At 27.3% G+C, this 21425-nt stretch overlaps 2 protein-coding genes across 3 annotated transcripts in view; both read left to right on the top strand.

The window, feature by feature from the left end:
- Positions 1-3149, top strand: part of LOC112601647 (putative uncharacterized protein DDB_G0282133) — an 11413-nt gene extending 8264 nt beyond the window's left edge. The window contains exon 9 of the mRNA XM_025349365.1: positions 1-3149. This exon is cut by the window's left edge and continues 1131 nt beyond it. Within this exon, the coding sequence (XP_025205150.1) occupies positions 1-3092 (3092 nt within the window). The 3' untranslated portion in view covers positions 3093-3149.
- Positions 3150-10443: 7294 nt separating this feature from the next.
- Positions 10444-21383, top strand: LOC112601660 (rapamycin-insensitive companion of mTOR). 2 transcript variants are annotated; one of them, XM_025349389.1, is made up of 27 exons: positions 10444-11216; positions 11288-11335; positions 11401-11572; positions 11715-11846; positions 11925-12118; positions 12186-12393; positions 12455-12620; positions 12695-12873; positions 13454-13584; positions 13647-14158; positions 14225-14413; positions 14498-14706; positions 14870-14959; positions 15139-15358; positions 15422-15591; positions 15666-16230; positions 16286-16482; positions 16545-16661; positions 16724-16812; positions 16879-17092; positions 17894-17958; positions 18037-18177; positions 19448-19633; positions 19696-19839; positions 20679-20811; positions 20882-21020; positions 21086-21383. In XM_025349389.1, exons 1-27 carry the CDS (start codon positions 11165-11167, stop codon positions 21332-21334), a joined length of 4911 nt encoding a protein of 1636 aa, XP_025205174.1. In that variant the 5' UTR covers positions 10444-11164; the 3' UTR covers positions 21335-21383. The 2 variants fall into 2 exon arrangements, with proteins under 2 accessions (XP_025205174.1, XP_025205173.1); XM_025349388.1 differs by having other exon boundaries at positions 16718-16812.
- Positions 21384-21425: the final 42 nt, after the last annotated feature.

Here is a 21425-nt window from a genome sequence, read left to right as displayed (position 1 = left end):
ATGAAACAATTAACACTAATAAACTTCCAACAAACAACCAAAGTATGAATTTGAATAAATCTTTAAATGACACCGAGCCAAAAATTGATACTGAAAAGTCAATACATATTATAACCAATGTAACTATTCCCCAAGCTATTTTAACATCAGGTATAAATGATAATTATGACAAAGGAAACTCAAATGATACAAATGTAACAGATAATGTATTTGATGAAACCATGTACACAAATAGACTTTCAACCAATAACCAAAGTATGAACTTAAATAATTCCTTGAATAAAACTAAACATATTGAAAGTATTTTAAATGACACTGAGTGTGAATTTGATAATGAAAAGTCAATAAATACTATGTCCAATATGGTTAATTTAACATCTGATGTCAATGCATTTAATAATGAAAAATACCCTATGTCTATGGACGTTGATATTAAATCATTTAACACTAATATCATGGATACACTAGTTGATGAAACAATTCACCCTAATAAATTTTCAACAAATAACTCTAGTGTGGATTTTAAGGATTCCTTAAATGAAACTGAACTTAGTTTAATAAATAATATCCAAAATACTACTGTTCAATTAAAAGATGAATTGCATTTAAACAAACTAAATAAGAATATCTTAAAAAATACAACCATTTCTGATGGTTCATTTGTAGAAAATAATGAAGTTAATATAACTTGCAATACAACATTAGAAGATCCGTCATGTATGATGAGACAATATTTAGATTTTGAACAAGCAGTAAATGAAATATGTGAAGATATTACATCAACGAGTTGTCCTAGTAGAAATTTTAATACGCCAAAAACTAGTTATGATGATGAAACACTTGAACGTTTAATTGAACAAACGCTTTCTTCTGATACATTCAATCCAACAAAAGTAAATGAAAATGTCTGTAATTATGATGGATCAAATTTGTCGGTTATTATTGAAAATACAACTCTAGAAACTTCTAGTAATAATATAGAGCAAAATGAAGATATTTTAAATCCCAATAATGATGTACCTAATACTTTGGAATCTGAAAGTATTGTTAATGAAATAAAAAAAAATGAATTGTCAAATACATCAAATGTTATAAATATAGTAGAAACAGTTATTACTTCAAAATCTGTGCTTGGTACAGTGAGTGAAACAGATATTTCATTTAAAACAAAAGCAAATGAAAGTATTCCTATGAACTGCACTATTACAGGTTCAGAATTAATTCAAAATGTGAATGAATCAAAAAATAATGAAAGTTTAATGATTACTAATGAATTATCCAAAATGGATAAAAAATGTAATATTGCTACAGAACAATTACTTGTTCTGGGATATACCAATGAAAAAATGCATTTAAACCAAATTAATTCAACTGACATTCCTAACTTCACTGATTTAAAACTTATTCCAGAAACAGAAAAAACTGATAAAAACTTTGATCAAGATGATTTACTTAATAATGATAAACAACAACAACATTTATTGGATATCACTAAAAACACTAGTAACAGTATAAAAGAATTTACAAATCAAGAACAGATGTTTAATTTTGAAGACAATCAAAAAGAAAAACAAGTAGATTATAAGACTCCCAAAATACAAAAACTTTTAGATTTTAGTATTATTCAACAAACACTCACATCTGACAACCAAACAAGAAAACAAAAGCTATTAAATTTCAGTATTGTTGATCAAACTCCATTAAAAAGTGCTCAACAAACTTACCCAAATGAAAGTGTTACTAATAATGACAGCTTAATAAATTTTAGTTCAGTTGATCAAATATGGAACTCAGAAGTAGTGCCAAAAGATGAAATTAATTATAAAGATTTTCAAAATCCTTCATCAAACAATCTATCAACAATTTCATCTCCTGATGTAGAATTATTAACCGATGAGTCAATTAAAATAAACACATCAAATTTGAGTAATTCATCTTTTAATCAAACAATAACTGATTCAAATTTAAATCTGTCTATATTCTCTTCTGTAAGTAATAAGACCCAACATAACATAACAGAATTGAACAATGTAGAACCATTGGTATCAATTAACAAACAGATTGAAGATGAGAAAAAAGATGAGTCAAAACAAAAAACTAAACATGATGAACACTGTATGACTGAAGAATTTACTAAAGAAGTAAAATTGTTATCAAATACCATCAACAAAACCAATGATTCTACAAAGTTTACAAGGGATTCAAACCAAGAACTGTGTAATAACTCTAATAAACGTGCCATTGTAGATTTCAGCATTATTGATCAGGGATTAGCAGAAAATTTTGATTTAAAAAACAATACTGATGTAATATCTATAGATTCTGATAAAAATCTTTCTAATCTAATCGAAATGTCTCTTGTATCAATACCTGTTACTAAATCTGATGAACAATCAATTACTTCTGATAATAAATCTAAAAAATCAATAGATAGTAGTTCAAATGAAATTAATAACACAACTTTACAATTTGGAGAATCCACATTTTTGCATAATAATACTGAATTATTAACTGATATACAAATGAGCGATGAATCGCTTCTTTCAGAGACACCAGAAAAAAGTTCAATTGTTGATTCTTTTCATAGTATTGAATTGGATCATGTACAGGAAGATAATAAGAGAAAAATTGATACTACTCAAGAATACGATAATAGTGAAAAGAAAATGAAAGTAGAAACTGAGACATTGAAGACACCAATGTCGATGCTCTATAAAATTAAAAACATGTTCAGGAGCAGTGAAAAACAGCCATCCTGTGTAAATAATACAAAAGAAAACAATTTTAAATCAGACAAATGCTATCAAAAATTGAATTTTGGAAAATTTGAAGAAAATAATGATAATTTTACTAAACCTACACTTTTAAAAAAATCAGAAGTTCTAACAAAAAGTAAAATACCTTGCAAAGTTGCTGACAGATCATCAAAAAATGATGAATATAATAATTCATCACTATTGTCTCTTAATGATAGTATTAAACTAAAAAAATCCATACCTAAGTACTCGGGAGTTCCTGTATTGTCTGATGTGTCTAATTCGTCTAACAGAAAATGTACAGAAAGTCGTATACCTTCCAAATTTCAAAAATAATGTCCATCATAAAATATTTTTAAAATAATTATTTAGTTTTAATTTTAGTTAAGTTATTTATTTTAGAAAAAAAGATAAATATTTTGGGTAAAAAAAAAAAGTTCTTTTTTTAGTCTTATAAGTTTTAAAATATTTTTTTTTTTTATTATTTCTAGAAATATCTTGATGTAGGTTTTTTTAAATATTAATTAATGATGTGTGTTTTTACCTTTTATAAATTTTAGCAGTACTTATATTTATAATAAGAAAAATTTATTATGATACTAAAAATTTATTTATTTTATTTTTTTATATATTTAATGTTTATTCATCTGTAATTACAAAGTGAATAGTATAACAACATTTTTTGTATTGTATATCACTTATTTATAAATAAGAGAGGAAGAGCATCGCTCATATTTTTTAAATTCTATACGTCGCTATTAATGTAATATAAATATTATAATGAAGCTTAAGAGTTTGTTTGTATACGCTTATCTCTAAAACCACCAGTCCGATTTGAAAATTTCTTTTTGCATTTGATAATTCTAATATTTTTAGTAGACTATAAGCTATCTAACATCATGCTACGACCCTTAAAAGTGCGGACGAACGGCGCAATACGGTGGGTAAGAGGCTGACAATGCCATGGTGTCAGTAATGATAAAATAAGTTTTAAAAGACCCTAAACATGAGGTGATATTATGAAGTATACGAAAATAGTTAAATTACCTATAATGCAGTGTTCACTTTTATTTCATATTACCTCAATACATTATGCATATTATAATGTTTAAATGTTAAAATTATAAATAAATAATAATATTATATTTATAGAATATACTTATTACTTAAAAATACAATAGAATTTATTTAACGGACTCGAAAGTTAATTGCAACATAATATAATATAATGATTGTGTATGTAAATTATAATTTTTTTCTATTTTCTGACATTCTGATGAACAAATTTTGTACAATGCTAACTATAAAATAATTTTAAAAAATTTCCTTTTTGATTTATTGGTTCTGACTTAAATATAAAACACATAACGCAAACAAATAAACTTAATAAACGAATAGTGATTAATGACAACAAACTGGTAACAACTGATTTTATTATTGATAGATCATCTCTTACGTTTAATATTGATAACAATAATTTAATGACTAACGAAGTAAAATTTACTTTTGCAGTTACCCTAATGATACTCGAACGTTTCCCCTTCTATTTTTTTTTTTATCGCTAGTTTATCTCCCGAATCAATGTATCATAGTTATTTGTTGGCTAATGGCTACACAAAAACAAAATTAATTCACAGTCATAAAAATATCAGATCCTCAGGCACCCGATCACCCAACATCTCGCATCTTCAACAAGCTTAAAAAAGCATTGCTACAACACCGCCAAAACAACTAAACGGGTGGTTTCAGCTGTAGGCTTAGCGTGTCGTAGGTATTGGAAGGTACAGTTCCTAAGTTGTTAAACCCGAACATGACAATCATAAATCATAATCATCACTACCATATCGTCCACTATTCGGGAGACCCGACACGGTTCACTTGGACTTCTCCGGCACAATAATCGAGTAGGTACTTGGAGGACCGTTGGTGTCAGAACACTCAGAACGTCTGTTTTGAAGGAAAAGTATTCGGCAGCGTCCGAAACTCCGAATTTGTTTTGCTTATCGTTATTCGTTGCGAGGCACTAACTACGACTGTCGCTCATTTTCGTCTCTAGATAGTGCTGCGGTATACGATTTTTAATTTTATTTTCATATTTTATTGATGTGTGGCAATGTGCTCACTGCTCAGTGCTGATGCCGCCTTACCGGTAGTATTATGGAAAATATTATAAATTATGATGTACGTACGATTGGTCCTAACGCTTGAAGTTATCGGTTCGAACCTTCAAACTTTGGCACATTGCAAAAAATACTACCGTAAGTCCACGTTTGACGTTGCCTCGATTAGCTTTGTTTTGTTATTTCGTCGTAGAAGTTTAAATCATTGTGTTTCGTTTAACATTGAAATGGTTTCAATACAATGGCGTTTGTAATACACGTGTTCATCAAATTGTTATATTTATGTCTTTGTATGTAAATAATTTAATTTCGTCGACCTTTTTCAGATAATTTTGTTATTTTTTTGAATGCTATATCTATAACACGTACCTACATACTATTTTTATTTATTTTAAGTAATACGTAGTACTTCGTAATCGTCTTCCATTTCGGAGACTAATGAGGCAATAGACAATGAAGACAAATAAAGTATTGTTGGTTTTTGGCGAAGTTACAATACTTTTTATGCTATTCAGAATTCAGAACACAATCATGGGTAGATGTAGCTCAGAAATTTATGAATTTAGCGTGGAAAACAATTGGAAAGAATGTATAGTTGGTGAAACAGAAACCATACCTGTTTCTTTAATAAATAGAAAAACTCTAATGATTGCGTGTAATAAATTTCCACAAGTTAGAAGAAGAAGATATCAATGAAGTGACCAATTAATTGAAAAAAAACTTTTAAATTATAAAATATGAAGATTCAAATTATGAAAGATTTTCGTGGGTTGATCGAAATGTTAGCAGCTTATAGTGTTACCGAAATTGTATTGTGATAAAGAAAAATTCAACAAAACAATCAATACTAGACTCATATTTTAAGAAATAAATTATAAATACGTATAATATGTAAGTCTAATTATAAGTTTTCGTTAATTTTAATATAGGTAATATTTTTGCGCTATATTAATAAAAACATGTTGAAAGTGGCTTAAGTAAAATGATTAAAGAAGAGCATATTATTCACGGTTTCTGCTAAAAGTAAACCTTTCCTTTTTCCACCAAATTTTAAACTTGTAAGTTGTGAATTTCTTCTCCGTCGAATTCATACGAGTAAACAATTCACTTTTCTGCAATATCTTATGACTAGGAAAATTATAATTAAAGATCTTATAATAACTTGTATACTATATAGGTACCTAACTAGGTATTAAACACATAATTTAAACCGTTATATTATGTTCTGGTCTACTTTATTATTATACAGCTCACGAAAAAAAATTAACATATTTATATAATTTTGACAAATTTTCTTAAAGTTTGAACTTATGTTTATAGTGTTTATATACTTGTAAAAACAAGGTGACTATACTTTTTTAATATTTTTCAGTTTCGTTAAAAACAAATCGTAACTATTATGAAGAAAATTAATTAATTAAATTTTTAGTCTATTTTAATCATAAATAAATAAAATATTTGTCTATTTCAATTTCATAATTCAAATTTTTTTTTCATCTATTTGTTTGTCTAATTAATAATTTATCTGCTCCTATAATGCTCCTATAATAGATACAATCATTCAATATTATTGAATACTTACTCCAGTAAGTTTAAAGTGATTCTTAAATTGCCTATTACTAGGCAATGTCTGTACTAGAAATGTATGAATTAAACCATTTTTATGATGTTAATCAAACCTAACCGCATTTAGTAGTTATTATGATTATGCTAAAAAAGATATATTTAAATTTCCGTGATGAATAATGTAATAATATAATAACTCTAAGTTAGAGTGTAAACGATAATATATTACATTATTACACACATTAATGTTCACTTACAAGTTACAATAACCGACAGTCTAAATTGTATTTAGTTATATAAATTGTTTGATGTTAATCCTTATAACATGCTACTCTCAAGTCTCTGACTAATATAAGGCAAAAGCTTAACAAATAAGTGCTATGTATTTTTGGAATAACTTGGTATTTATGTTTAATCGTGAACAATGTATTAATATTAATTATTATTTTAATAAACTTACTGATTTCATTGATATAATTAAAGTGAAATCACGAATTTAAGTCGATGTATAGTTTTCTAATTTATTATACTTACAAACTACAAGCCTATGTTTTAGCACATTTATTGATTTTCTAAGTATATTTTTAACTGTATTTTTTTAAACTTAAACCTACAAAATTATGGAAGTTTTTTCGTTCTATAGTGCATCAGATTGCAGTCCTCGTTGTTAAGTATAAAAAATTATATTTTCTTCTTTAAAAATTAAACTGAAGTATTTATAATTTAAAAGACTTAAAGTTTTTTATATTTTAATTCTAACGAGTAATATAGTGGAGTTATTTTTTTTTATAAAAAGATTGAGTTGTATAAGTAAATATAAATGTAAATATGTACACTATACATATTGTAAAATAGTGTGAATTTTTGTCGGAAAATTCTATAAGTTCTCTTTAATCTTTATTAAACGTTGTTTTTATTGCAGTATCGTTGACCGTTGACTGTCATACAAATTATTTGACCGCACAATGAATATTGGGTACCTTTTTCGCACGGAATTATCATATTTCGATTTATAACACTATAACAGTATAATGATATTTTAATAAAATACGGAAATCCGGTTGGTTTATTTCATGTAAGTTTGAAACCGACTACCAAAAAAGCTACTAAATTGACTACGAAGACCGGACATCCGGATAACTATACGAATACCATGGTATGTTACGTCATATTAGTTGGAAACTAGTATAACCACTACATTATTATTACAAAAAAGTATAATAATATTATAATGTGTTGGGTACTCGAGTAGGTAGTGCTATCTCCTTCAAAATTAATAAATTGATATAATAATTTGCTCATTTTGTGTAGAAAGATTTTAGTCTACATTAAAATGCATTTAAATTTTCACATAATAGTGGTGTTGGGCAACAGGCGCAATCGAAATATTGGCAAATGTGTCGTTAGCGATCTACTAAAAATTAAACACTAATAGCTTATTCAAATTATTATAAAGTAAACTTTATTAATTTTTAATTTATGAAAAAACATGTTCCATTAAATATTCATAACATTTTTTTAAGGTTGTTACACAAAACATTTTTACTTCTATTAAAAAAGTCAATTATATTTATATGTAAAATAAAATATTGTTATACCTATACATAAAAGATTGTATTTTGTCATTTAAAAACTTATTGAACATTAAATCCTTAAATGGATGTAAATATAGATCTTTGCTGTTTCTCTTGCAACCTCTTTTAAGGCAAAGGAGAAGCTCTTTTGACTTGAATTGAATAGTTTTGTTTTGTAATACTTTATATATGCATTCTATATATTGAAAATAGAATTCAATTTTTAAGTCTTTGGTTTATAACGTTTTTACTGTGATTTATAGTTTTTTGGACGAATCCACTTTGGTTAGATTTGAGTATGATTTCCATATGTTACTATGATCTATGGGTAGTTAATATAGTTATTATAGTTATATGGTATAATTACGAGCAAAAATGTTATTGCATTTATTTTTTAACAATAAAAAATTTTCTTTCTAAAACATTTTCGTATTGCTATACTAACATAAATCAAAAATGCATGACCTCTGTAGGTACCATTCGTGAGCCGTAATTTATATTTTTGACATTTAGATTTGGATTTCAATTTTCATCGATTTAATTGTACTATTATCCATCTAATTTAACTAATACTTATCTTTTGTCGTTTTGAGGAAAATGGTTGAAATAACATCCTAGCATAAGTTGAATAAACTATAATGTGTGGTTGTATTGTCTTGTCCACTGAATTGTTAAATTTATCGAAATCTGGTGACTTTATCAGTGCCATTTAAGTTCTATAATTTCTGATAAAGTTAAATTACTACGACAGAGGCCATTGAGATCCATCATCTGTGTAAATATAAAAATAAAAACATTAGTTTTAAGTATCGACTGATGCGCTTTGACATTCTTTTGATGTACATTTCAACATCAACATCATAACTTTTTTTGAACGTAGGTACTGTCAGAATTTCTTTTTTTATCAACTCGTCACAAATGATGTCATATTTTATTTTGGTACACGTCTCTCTATATTCCAGTACTGACGTAAATATAAAGTTTTTATTTTCTAAGTACTGTACATATCGTACTTTGTCTCAAATAATATTATCCTTATAAATTACCTATGGCCGAATTCATCACGAATAATATAAAATTTAACAATTAATATCAGACAAAATAAAATTCAATATAGGTAACACGAATGTGTGTAGGTACGCCCATTAGTTATTGAAGAATTAGTTGAATGAGAGTAGGTAAATTATAATTTATCGGTTTATCTGATAAATTGTATTTAATATCTAAACATACTAACCGTATGATGATTGAGGGTTTTTGGTCAATCATTATTAACACAATAACTTATCATGTGGATTGTGATTGTCGTAGTCTTGTGTAGCGATTAGATTAGGTAGATCACTCACGACACCAATAATAATATGCTTTACAGACAGATTTTGATGATATATGATAGATCACATAAATTCTGGTATAATACCTATATCGTTTACGACATCGACATGCCGCGTGTTGTCACCAAAATGTTTATTATTAAAATTGTCATCATCATTATTGAACTGGGCGGCCGGCGGGCTTCTTTACTTTCTCAATATCCGGCAGAGTTTTCTCTTTAAGTTCACATTATTACCAAAACTCATATACACGTCTAAATAATAATTAATAAGGCACGCGAGAACACGTAATTTCAGGGTAAATATTGTTAGATTTCTTCAAAAATAAAAACTGGTAGACGTTGTTGGTGGCTAGAGAAAACGTGTGTCGTGTGAAAATATGGACCAGATGACTAATAATTAATCATGAATAATTTATAATCAATTTTTATTATTGAAATAGGTACACGTATAAAATGAATAATTGGTTCGATTTTGTTTCAGAAAATGAATAAAGATTAAAATTAAAACAGAAACGTACTGTACATAAATGTACACTAAAACTATTTCGTATTTTATTAATTTATCTAACATAGATACATATTTTGTTTAATGTAAACTTTTTAGTTTTTTTATAAATGAGCTTATGTATAATAACATTTTTAAGAGCATAACGTTCGAGTCATTTTGATAGAATATCAACCTACGCTTCTCAGGACATATAAATTAGATATAAACCCGAATCCTGGGCATATAATATGATATCGTAATAATTAGTAATTACTGTAAGGAAAGTCACTAATTAGCAAGCGATGAGCATTGTAATCTAATCTATACAATCTAACTCATATTTTTCTAAAAAAGATAGCAAAACTGGCAAACGATCAGACATCAGTCGTAGGTACTTAGCGTTGTGTGGCATGTCGCATGTACTATGTAGCCATGTAGGTATGGTGGCGGTTGACAGACAGACGCGGCGATATTTACCGGCGGGCGGGCGGCAGCCAATGAGAACGCGCGAAATAATCGCCGAACGAGACACTACCACAACCACAGTCTGTCCTTATCAATTATCAGTGGCTCCGAGCGGCGACGGCGGCCCAGACGTTCTCTCCAGCCTATCGTGTTATCGGCGCTCTCGTGTCTAGACTCCAGAGATTGATACGTACGCGCACTCAAACACACACATACACGCCAGTGACTCGATGCGCGCGCACGCACAGCACACACACATTTCATTAAACAAATTATAATATTATATCACATTAAATTTACTATACGTACGCTCTCACACACACACACACTGGCACGTTAGTATGTATACACCTCCTGTGTTTAAAATTTAAATACACATAGGTGATGTACTGATTTATAGGTGTCGTATGTGCGAGATGAGACGACTGTGATGCCGTCGTCGAAAGCGCAGTGAACAGTGTAATATTATTTTAATAATAATATAACGATACGATATGATTGTCGCATTTTAATTTTAATAACAATATTGATAATATTATTAGTATGATTATATTTATGCGTGCCTCACACTCTCACGGGTCGTCGTTTATATGAAACGACAATTATTATTAGACATAATTTACAGTTTAAACACAGATATTTGTATACAATAAACATAAATATATTTATATATATAGTAAATATATACCCACACCCATACGTACATGCATGCATACGGTCGGGTTTAGGTAACGAGCCGTTTGGTAATTCGTCAATGACAATCGTTGTCGCAGTTCGCCTCAACGAGATGGTCTTTCGATGTCGTTTTACCAGTCCACCGAAGATGACATGTTAACTCCACCAGATTCTGTGCCACTGACATGTCAGTTTGGAAACATTGGAATCGTAAAATGCACACGAATAAATCTAGAGGTGAGTGTGATTGCTGACCACACTGTGATGTGTGCTCAATTGTTTAACAAACTAATGGCAGTGTTTTCCAGGACGACACGATTTTGAAGATGAAGCTGTTCAATTGGATCTGGTGTCTAGTAAGTTACAATTTAAATTAAGTATGTTATGTAAGCAATGTCATAGTGTAGCTTATATGTTTCAGAACCTAGAGAATCTCTTAAAAAGATATTTTCTAATTTAATCCAAACACAAGGATTTAGTGACAATAAGAAATTGTGTCTGTTGAATGCACTTGTCAAAATTTTATCATCTACAGATGCAAGTGAAAACAGAAGTGAAGTATTTGGTTTCTCTACATTTGAAATAATGTGTTGGTGAGTAATACAAAAAAAATAAATATATATTGTTTAATGTAGTCATTTTTTAATAGAACAATTTCACATGTAAGACACCTAAAATAAATTAAAGTGGTTTTTATTTGATTATTATTTATTAATATAATTATTCTGGTTGCAGCCTTACACCGAGTTTGTTAAGTGATAGTTCAGATGTTCGAGCAGCTGGACTAAGAGCAATACGTCATTGTATCAAAAAACCTGAAGACATAACTTCTCTTGTACGTTTACGTTTAACAATACTTATATGCAGGTAAATATTATATATTTTTAATTATGCTTAATTATGTATATTATAATATGTTGTATTATGTTTTGTAATATAATTAAGGAGTTTGGAACTATTACTTGATAATGAGAGTGAACGTCTGCAAGCATTAAGGATCATTCGTAAATCGTGCACAGTTTGTCCTGAACAATTTCCAAATGCATTCACTCATTCTTTGTCAGCTATTGCAATGTGTGCACATGGGCCGTCTAAAGATCAACTTCATAGAGCTTGTGTAGCCACTCTATGTGAACTATGTTTGTTTTTAATTCAATGTTTGGTAATTATGTATACATTAAAAACATTTTTTTGTTATTTTATCAGGTTTGTTGAATCCTCAAGCATTTGTGGTAGGTTGTGGATTGAAAGCTTTGCGCCATGTTCTAATTACATCTGAACTACCTTTGAGAATGGCTGAATGTGTTTTGGGTACAATACTTTGGATGTTAAATAATCCAGATACAAGAAAATTAGTATCATTTGATTTTGGTCAACTTGCTTCACATTTCACTGATTTCAATCCAATTTCTAAGTAAATTATTTTTTTAACTATTATGTTAATTGTTTTTGCAATTATAATAATCCATTTTTAGGTCAAATGATAAAAATTCATATGGTGAAACAGCTCATGGGACTTTAGTGTCCTTGTTACGCTCTTGGATTGGAGTATTGTATTTTTGTGATCCATCAGAAGAACATTCAAAAAGTGGTTTATCATCCATTGTACGAGCTTTGCATGTACAAAATCCTACTACTAGAGTAAGTCATAATTTTATTTATTTATATTATAAAATGATTAAACATGTGTACTATATTATTTGTACATTTTTAAGATTGCTATTATTAATTTACTACGAGAAATCCTTGGATTTTGCCCTGCTGAATGGGTAGATGATGTGGACACTGCTATTGAATCTGTCAATCCTTACAAGTATCGAGAAAAATTTGGTTTAAATAGTGGATATATATATACTGAAGCAATGGACCTTATTCCAAGTTTGAGTAGTAAAAGGTAATTAGTGTTAGTTCAGTATAATATAAAAAAATGATTTAACATAATAAATGTATATTATACAGTAGAGCCTCGATAAATGGGATCAAGAGAGTGAGGAATAAAAGAAAAAATTAATTTTTATATTTAAAATTTTTATACTTTTCTTAATTTTAATATTTTACTTATTAGTGTATATGATAATAAATTAAAATAATTTGAAAAAAATAGTTTTTTAGTTTGTTTATATACATTTTGAGATTTTTTCATAGATAAGTTTTTTATTTTTCTATAAATATGTGTATATCCATAATATTGGCTTGCAATATTCTGTTTATAATTTACATTAGTGTTATGATAATAGGTGGCGTATAGCAGAACTTAATAGATGAGAGTGACCAATTATCATGGTTCTATTATATATATATTGTATACTTGTACAATAGTCTATATTGATTTTTGAGCTATTATAATATTATTGATTCATCTTTAATTTGTTTTGTAAAATTAAATTTTAATATTGTCAATTATTCTTGAATATCTAATATTATTGTATTTTTGTTAAATCTTTTTATTAATTATTTTAAATATATTATTCTAGGGTTAATTTAGTTAATTTACCTCAATCTATTCTAGTAAGTTGTTTATTAGAACTTAAACTTGATGAAGCTCTTGTTCAAGTTATACTTACATCTGACAATGTTTTATCTCTTCAGTCCACTATTCTTCTTGGTAAGTTTAATTAATATTGATTAATATAAAATCAAAAATAATAGTTTTTATTTATATTTTAGGAGAGTTTGTTCATTTAGCTGATAGAATAGTCCCAACAAATATTAAGCCAGCTTTATCTGATCTTGTAGCATATGCTTTAGAAGGGCGACCATTATCTAAATGTATGAATTACAGTACTTCAATTGAAGAATATGATCAAGTATTATGTTCATCTGAAGATCGTTTCATATTTTATCCAGTCAATATTGTCCAACCTGAAAAGTCTGAAATATTTATAGGAGATGATGTAAAAAAAAATAATGCCATGGCAGCTATTTCTGCTTTAGCTAAATTGTACAAAACATTAAAACATGAACCTATGCCAGCTACTATTGGCTTGTACCATGCAATGAATTTATTTGGTCCAAAAGTTAGTATGCTAAGATATGTCACACATAAAAAACAGTTGAAACATAAGGGAGCGCAAACTGTAATGACAAAAGAATGTGAAGACTTTGTCAAAGAATCTGGGGTTTTGATTGTTAAAGAAGCAGTAGCTTGGAAATGGGATCCAATACGTTCTGCACTCAAGGTAAACATTATAAAATTTTTTTAATTATTATTTATTTTAATAATTTAATGGTATTATTTATTTCAGACAAGAATAAAAGATGTAAATAAATTAGATGATATTTGTTACAATTTATTTGTACAAAGATTAATTGAGTATTTTCAACCCTCTTCAAAAATGTATGGGGATGTTGAACTTAGACCAGAAGTTCTTCCATTGAATTTATTTACATTAGCATTATTTGATTTAGTTGATGATTTAATGGATGCTCCAAATGTAAGATTTTTAATTTCAAGGTTTTATATATTTTGTGTTTACTTAATGCATAAATTATTTGACCAATTATTTTTATTGTTGCAGGAAAGTGGAGAATCTTTTTTAAATATTTTATTGACTGATATTCATTTACAACTAGAAGCATTAACTTCTTCCAATTATTCTTATAGTTGCTATTTGAATCCACAACGTTTAGCTGTTACATTAAGTCAACATTATTTTCTAATGCTTGGTAGAGTAAGTTCTACTGAAAGAGGACGTTATTGTTTAGATAAAACTAAAATTTTCCCATTGTAAGTAAATATTTATACATTTATCATAACTTAGTATTTAATATTCAGCATTGAATTAAATTAATTTAAAGCTAGTTTAAAACAAAATATAACTTAACAAAAATGTTTTTAAGTTCTGTTTTTGTAAATAACATTAATAGTTAAATATTTTTGATATTTCTAGATTGTTGAATATTGCTGTGAATACTCATTTATGTTGTTATGTCAAGCTTATTGTTTCTTCCTTAGATTATACGACTGATTCATTTCCAAGGTAAAAGCATATTTTGTATGTTTCTATTTAAAGAAGTTACCTTTTTATCATATATTAAATCATTTTATAAGCTATTGTTAATTTTAAACTCATACTTAAATAAAAATTTATTTATCAGAAATTTTTAGTATTTATATTTAATGGTAATAAATGTATGTGCAATTATTTTTTGTTTATAGAGTATTATTAGGCCGCGTTCTTTCCTGTTCTCAACAAAAATCTCGGCTGTATGCAACACGTTTTTTACGTATACTTCTAAGATTTAATGCTCATCGTGCAGAAGATGTAGTTGCAACTGGTTTTTGGATACTTGAATTGCTCATTTCACAAACTGTTGATGATAACCCTGTAGTATCTATGGCTGCCCTGGATGCTCTTGATGAAGCTTGTGATTATAATGTATAATTATAAACATAAATAGCTTATAAATAGTTGATAAATATTGTTGATTGTAATTTTTAGGAATATTTGAAAATGTTAATCGGATTAAGACCCAACATTCTTCAGCTGGGAGATCGAGGATTGCTTTTACTCGTTAGATTTTTGTCAGATACTGCTGGGTACAAATACTTGTCAGAATCTAGTTTTGTTACAAATCAATTGCATAATTGGGGAACTCATTTTAATTTTCGGTAGTATTTAATTTAATTATAACTAATTTAAGAGTAATTTTTTTTATCAATGTTTGTCTTGTCCTATTTTCTAGATATGTATTAATAGTTGAAGGGGAAATACATGATCAATTAACTCTTCATCAACGTCATGAAGATGGACACTATAAAAGTAGACTTACTAGTGACATGTCAAGAAATCGGTTACCAAGTATTAGTTTACCAGCTCACCTTTATTCTCAAATAGCTGTACATGAAAATGGATTTCAAGCAGTTGTCAAAGATATTTATTTTCGAAATATAATTCAATTAATTCTTAACCTTGTTCAAGAATCTTCTGCCAATGACCAGTTACATTTAAAAGCTGCATTATGGGCTGTTGGTCATTTTGGTAGTGTACCCCAAGGCGCTTGTTATTTGGCTAATAATGGTGTTTTACAAGCTTTATGTAAGACTGCAATCTCTTATCCAGTATACTCTGTACGAGCAACAGCACTACATGCATTGGCTTTGATTAGTTCTAATCGAGCTGGAGCAGCTCATCTTAGAAATGCTGGTTGGAATGTTTTGTATAGGGTATACTTAGAAGATGAGTTTTATAAAATTAAAGATAAACGAGCAGATTCCAATTTAGCATCCACTCCATCTGATAGTTCTCAAGTAAGTATTAATTAAATATTATTTATATATAAAATATAAAAATACTTCTTTTTAGGGCCTTGTAAGTGATTGGGTAGATGATACTGCTTGGGATCCAAGTGCTCAAGGTTCTGGCAAAAAAAAATGGTCCACTTTGCCTGCAAACTGCGCATCATGGTCTCGTTATCAATCTCATATAAGAAGTTTGAGTGAAAGCAAAACAACTGATGATAGTCAACAACTAGAACAAGCTAACTCACCACCTGAAATTTTGTTAGTATTTTATTATTTTTAAAATATAATACAATTAGTTATTAAAAATATATATATTTTAGGTGTACTAGTTATCGGTTAAGGTCTGATAGTAGTTGTACTGTAGACAGTAGTACCAGTGGAGTTAGTTCTGGTGAATCTGGACTTTATACACGTCATACAGACTATGGTTTTTATCAGTAAGTTTTTATTCTATTGCTCTTATTATGTAATATATATTTTTTAATTTATTTAGCGACAGGTATCAAACATTAAGTCCAATACCTAGTTCTAGTTCCTTGTCTACTATTCCTATTCAAACATTTTCAAAAATGCCTACAGTACCAGAAGGTAATTTAGAAAGTTTCAATAATTTTGATTAAAAAATAAAATAAATATTTATTTTATTTGTTTAAGGTTCTAAATTGCCAAGAAGAAATTCTTTTGGTTATAGAACATTAAAAATGATACAGAAAGGTATGAGTCGTAAAAATTCAAGAAGTATGACTATACAGCATCAATCAACTGCAGCAGATATGTTTGATATGTTAGCTGACCAAGAAATGGACAAAATGTCTTTATTAATCCGACCTAGAGAATTTAGACAATCGTTAAGTACAAATTATTCACAGTAAGTAAATATGAATAGCTGGTAATATTATGTTTGGTGGAAGACAGTAGCTTACACATTTAGTATCTTACACCAATGTTTATTTTAACATTTTTTTGAACACATTTTGGATAGTTCTAAGTGAAGATGCGGTGAATGTTTTACTATAAATTTTATGATAGGTAGGCTTGTGAGTTGTGAGAGTGCATCAAATCAAAAGTATGCACATTTTAATACATTCGCTGCATTAAAAAATTAATGTTAAAATGTTAAATTCTTTTTAAAATTGATAATTCACAATAACGACAACCTTTTTATGTTATTTATTTTATTAAGAACTAAGAAATAAAATCTAAAAAAATTTTTTTAGAGTGGATTGAACTAAAATAATAAATATATTTTGAAGTAGGATATTTATAAATTTATAAATTTCTTAGTATCCATAAATATTTATAACCACATTTAAGTAGATATTCCAAAATTCAGCTATAGCTAACAAACTTAGTAAATGTGTTAAAATAAGGTTTGTCTTGTACAGTGATCCTTCAAAGTTACGTTAAATTAGAATTGCTTGATAAAAAAATAATTCAACTAGTAAATATCCAAATTATGTACAGTTATGTTTCCAATAGGTTTACATTACATCTAGTTATTCATTGTTTTTATTAGTCTTTTTCAAATCCTTTGCCATCTTTTTTAAAATTTGAATAAATACTGAGGAACAAATGATTTAATGTTAAATATTAAGCTAGAAACTTATTGTAATTTCTATTAATTTTGTAACATGCAATTTAAATAATTCTATACATATTTGAATCTTAGATTTGATCCTGAGTCAGAAAAGTCTTCTATCACCTCAAATAAATGTTGCCATGTTATTATAAAAGGTAATTTTGGAATTAGATATCTAAATTAACTTTTTTGTTTTAAATTGAATATATTTTAGTGGTAATTATTTTTTATAGATCAGTATAATGAGCTATGTTATGGTGGAATCACTTTACCGTTCGATCTTGGTTTGATTTTTTCTAATATAGAAAAAGAATCTGAATCTGTTCCTACTCCTGAATATGAAGATTCATCTTGTTTCAAATATTTATCAACTGGTAAACAAAATTTTTATTTATTTTGTTCATATTAAATAATTAAATACTTTTTTATGTTCTAGGTCACTCATTTTTAATCATTTTCATGAACTTTTCATCACTTAAAAAGATCCACAAAGTTTTTATGTTTACTCACTTATTTTAATTTAAAAATATTTCTTGAACTGATGAATAATTCTATTTTTAGAAAAACAATGATAAATATAAACATTTTGAAAATATCTAGATATAAAATTAATCTTTGAATGCAATTAATATACAAAGTATGTTTTAAAAATAAATTTTGAAAAATGAAAACTTGTTTGCTTAAGATCTCTTATGTATACAATCGAGGAAAACTGAAATTAAATTTAATCACCTGATTTATGTAGGAAAATTTATTTTAGATATTTCAAAAATATTGATATTTGACTATTATAATTTATAGATTAAAGAAAAGATATTGGAATATAATTTAATTATATTATATTGATACATTAATTATTTCTTTAAAAACTAAAGTTTTAGAATAATATAAAAAATATGATTTATGAATAATTATTAATAAATTAATTTATCTGATTATCAAAAAGATAATATTAATAGAATATTAAAAGATAATAAAAAAAGTTTTTGTTAAATTCATTTATGCCATGAATGGAAATTTTTTAGATAAATTCATTGGATTTGTTTCAAAATTATAGTCTAAATGTTTTTGCTTTAAACTAAAGAAAATTATTGAAAATCAAATAACCCACCTAAAGAATGTTTAGAAAATAATATGACTGTATTTTAAACAAAAAGTGATACAGAATAAAATATAATAGTTATACAATCAAATAAAGTAAAAGAATTTTAAATCTATTTGATCATATAAGATGTCTATGTTTCACTGTAAAAACTATTGAATTTTCCTATTTTTTTTTTGTTTTGTGAAGTAAAGTAAAAACACATGGGTGGCCCAGAACATTCGATATTAGAAAAATTTGAATAAATTGTATAGAATGTTGAAAAATATGAAAATTCATAAATATTTATATTTAAAAGTTGCAAAATGCTAGAACTTATTGTGATGAAAAATTGAGTGAAAACTAAGGATTTTTAGAGTTTTTAAAAGTGATGAAAAGTGAATAAATATGATTAAAAATTATGAGTGGCCTATTAAATTTCAAAGGTATCTACTCAAATATTTTATTTACTTAAATAATTAAAAAAATTATAACATTTAGAATATATTTAGTGAATATTCCAATATTTAAATGAAATATAAATTTTATATTATTTTCAATAGGTTCTGAAGTTCTCAGTACTGATGATTCAGATACTGAAGAAGTTATAGCTGATCCATTACCTATTAGACGACAACGAAGTCATAATCGATCAATGTGTATGTTATGTTCAGTCAATGAACATGTCAATCGATCTGCAACACGTAATCGTAAAGTATCGTCTAGCTCCCTAAGACGATGTCGAACTGGTATTTTTAAAGTAATTTTTAAATTTTAATTAGCATTATATTTACTAATATTACTGTTTTAGAAACTGAAAGTAGTTATGGTATGGGAGTTGAAGGAGAAAGTCCAATACTATTGCCATGGCAACATAATAAATCTTCATGCCTCCACGAAGCTTCAGGTTTTGGTACTGGAAGCAATGAAAGTGGTGCCAGTTCTGATATCAGCAGTAAGTTTAACATCTTAATTTTAAATAGGGTTTTTTCAATTTTCACCAGTAATTTTCTATTATTATATTAATATAAACAAGTTTAAATCTGCAGTAGAAAAATAAATGCATTATTTTTGTTTTATATAATAAAATAAATTATTTGTTTTAAAGTAGGACCAAAAGTCAATGAAAGAATAAACATATTTAATTCTTTGTAGTAGAAGTGTGTATTTAATTTGTTTAATATAGTTTTTTCGTGTATTGAACATTTAAAAGTTTTAGACAAATTATTAATTATTCTTTATCAAATTAAATTCCCATTCGACTAGTTGATTTTGTGAGATACATTCTATATTGGTATAAGTATAAGAAATATATACTCTAGCTCATAAAAGAATGTACCTGGGTGACAACCAAAATGCATTAAAACTTACACATTCTCCACCAATTCCTATATCTATTTTGGCATTAGTTAATATTGGTCACTACTATCAACCTACATGTGTGAAATTGACCCATTCTTTTGTGAACCAGAGTAAACTTTTCTAATAATTATTGATAACAAAAATATAAAAATTAGTTAGTTCAAGTAATCTCACTTGTTAAAAACGACTTGTCATTAACCGTGTATATACTAATTTAAAATAAATAATTCAACAGTAGATTGAATTACTTAGATCAAATAAAAACAAGTTATTTAGATTTGATTAAACATTATGATAATTTAGATTTTAGATGTAATAAAAATTCATAATAACCATTTAGTTATAAACAGTATTTATTAATTTATTGTTGAATTTTAATGTATATGTATTATGTGCATTATGGAATATTGTAAATTATTATATTTCGTTTAGGTCTAGCACAGAGGTCAACTTTAGCTGATCGAATTACCAAAAGCCGTTCAGCATTACGACGAGATATTTTAAAACTTGTCGAACAATTACCAAATCCTGTTTTGTACAAAATATCTACCCAGAGTCTTTTACAGTATGTTTTTTTTTTTTATAATTTCACTTTTATTTTATTTATTTGTAAATCTTATCAATTTTTTAAACAGAATGAAACAAATGTATGGTGACTTGTTTCATGATATATGTATTTACTCTGATGTGTGTAATTTATTAGCTGACCACCATTATCACATTCAAGCTAGACGTTATATGCATGAACTTTTTTTGGACGCACCATTCAAAGAGGTAAATGTTATAATATATAAAACTTATAAGTTTATGACGGTTATTATCATCGTTGATTCTAATAGCTATATGAAGAACCGGCCATGATACTTGGCCGTCAGAGTCCTCTCGAAACATTGAGTACAAATTGTATAAGTAATGATGAGGTAGAAAAAGGACACGGGGAGTGTGAACTTGAAGTAATCATGGAAGCTGAGTTGGAACATAAAAGGCAGTCTTCTGAAGTCACAGCAGAATGGAAACCAACTACGACTGTAACTAGACAACGTAAGCAAACAGTGTATGATTCTTCTAGTCAACGATCACAAGAATAATTTGTAGAAAAATTAATTAGGAAGTATTAAAAATAATTTATTGTTTTGTTTTAATTTGTATTGTTTTGTTTCATTAAAAAAATAATATATT

Source organism: Melanaphis sacchari, unplaced genomic scaffold (genome assembly GCF_002803265.2).
Source record: "Melanaphis sacchari strain LSU unplaced genomic scaffold, SCAv2.0 Contig7_pilon_pilon, whole genome shotgun sequence".
Lineage (NCBI taxonomy): Eukaryota > Metazoa > Arthropoda > Insecta > Hemiptera > Aphididae > Melanaphis > Melanaphis sacchari.
The sequence above is the reverse complement of the archived record's forward strand: the minus strand, read 5'-3'. Positions and strand labels throughout refer to the sequence as shown.

Excerpts from the sequence above, each read along its gene's own strand:
- LOC112601660 (XM_025349388.1), top strand. The coding sequence starts at position 11,165 with ATGTCAGTTTGGAAACATTGGAATCGTAAAATGCACACGAATAAATCT. Across the intron at positions 12,874-13,453 it reads CCAAGTTTGAGTAGTAAAAG|GGTTAATTTAGTTAATTTAC; the intron begins GTAATTAGTGTT and ends ATATTATTCTAG. Across the intron at positions 16,813-16,878 it reads AATGCCTACAGTACCAGAAG|GTTCTAAATTGCCAAGAAGA; the intron begins GTAATTTAGAAA and ends TATTTGTTTAAG.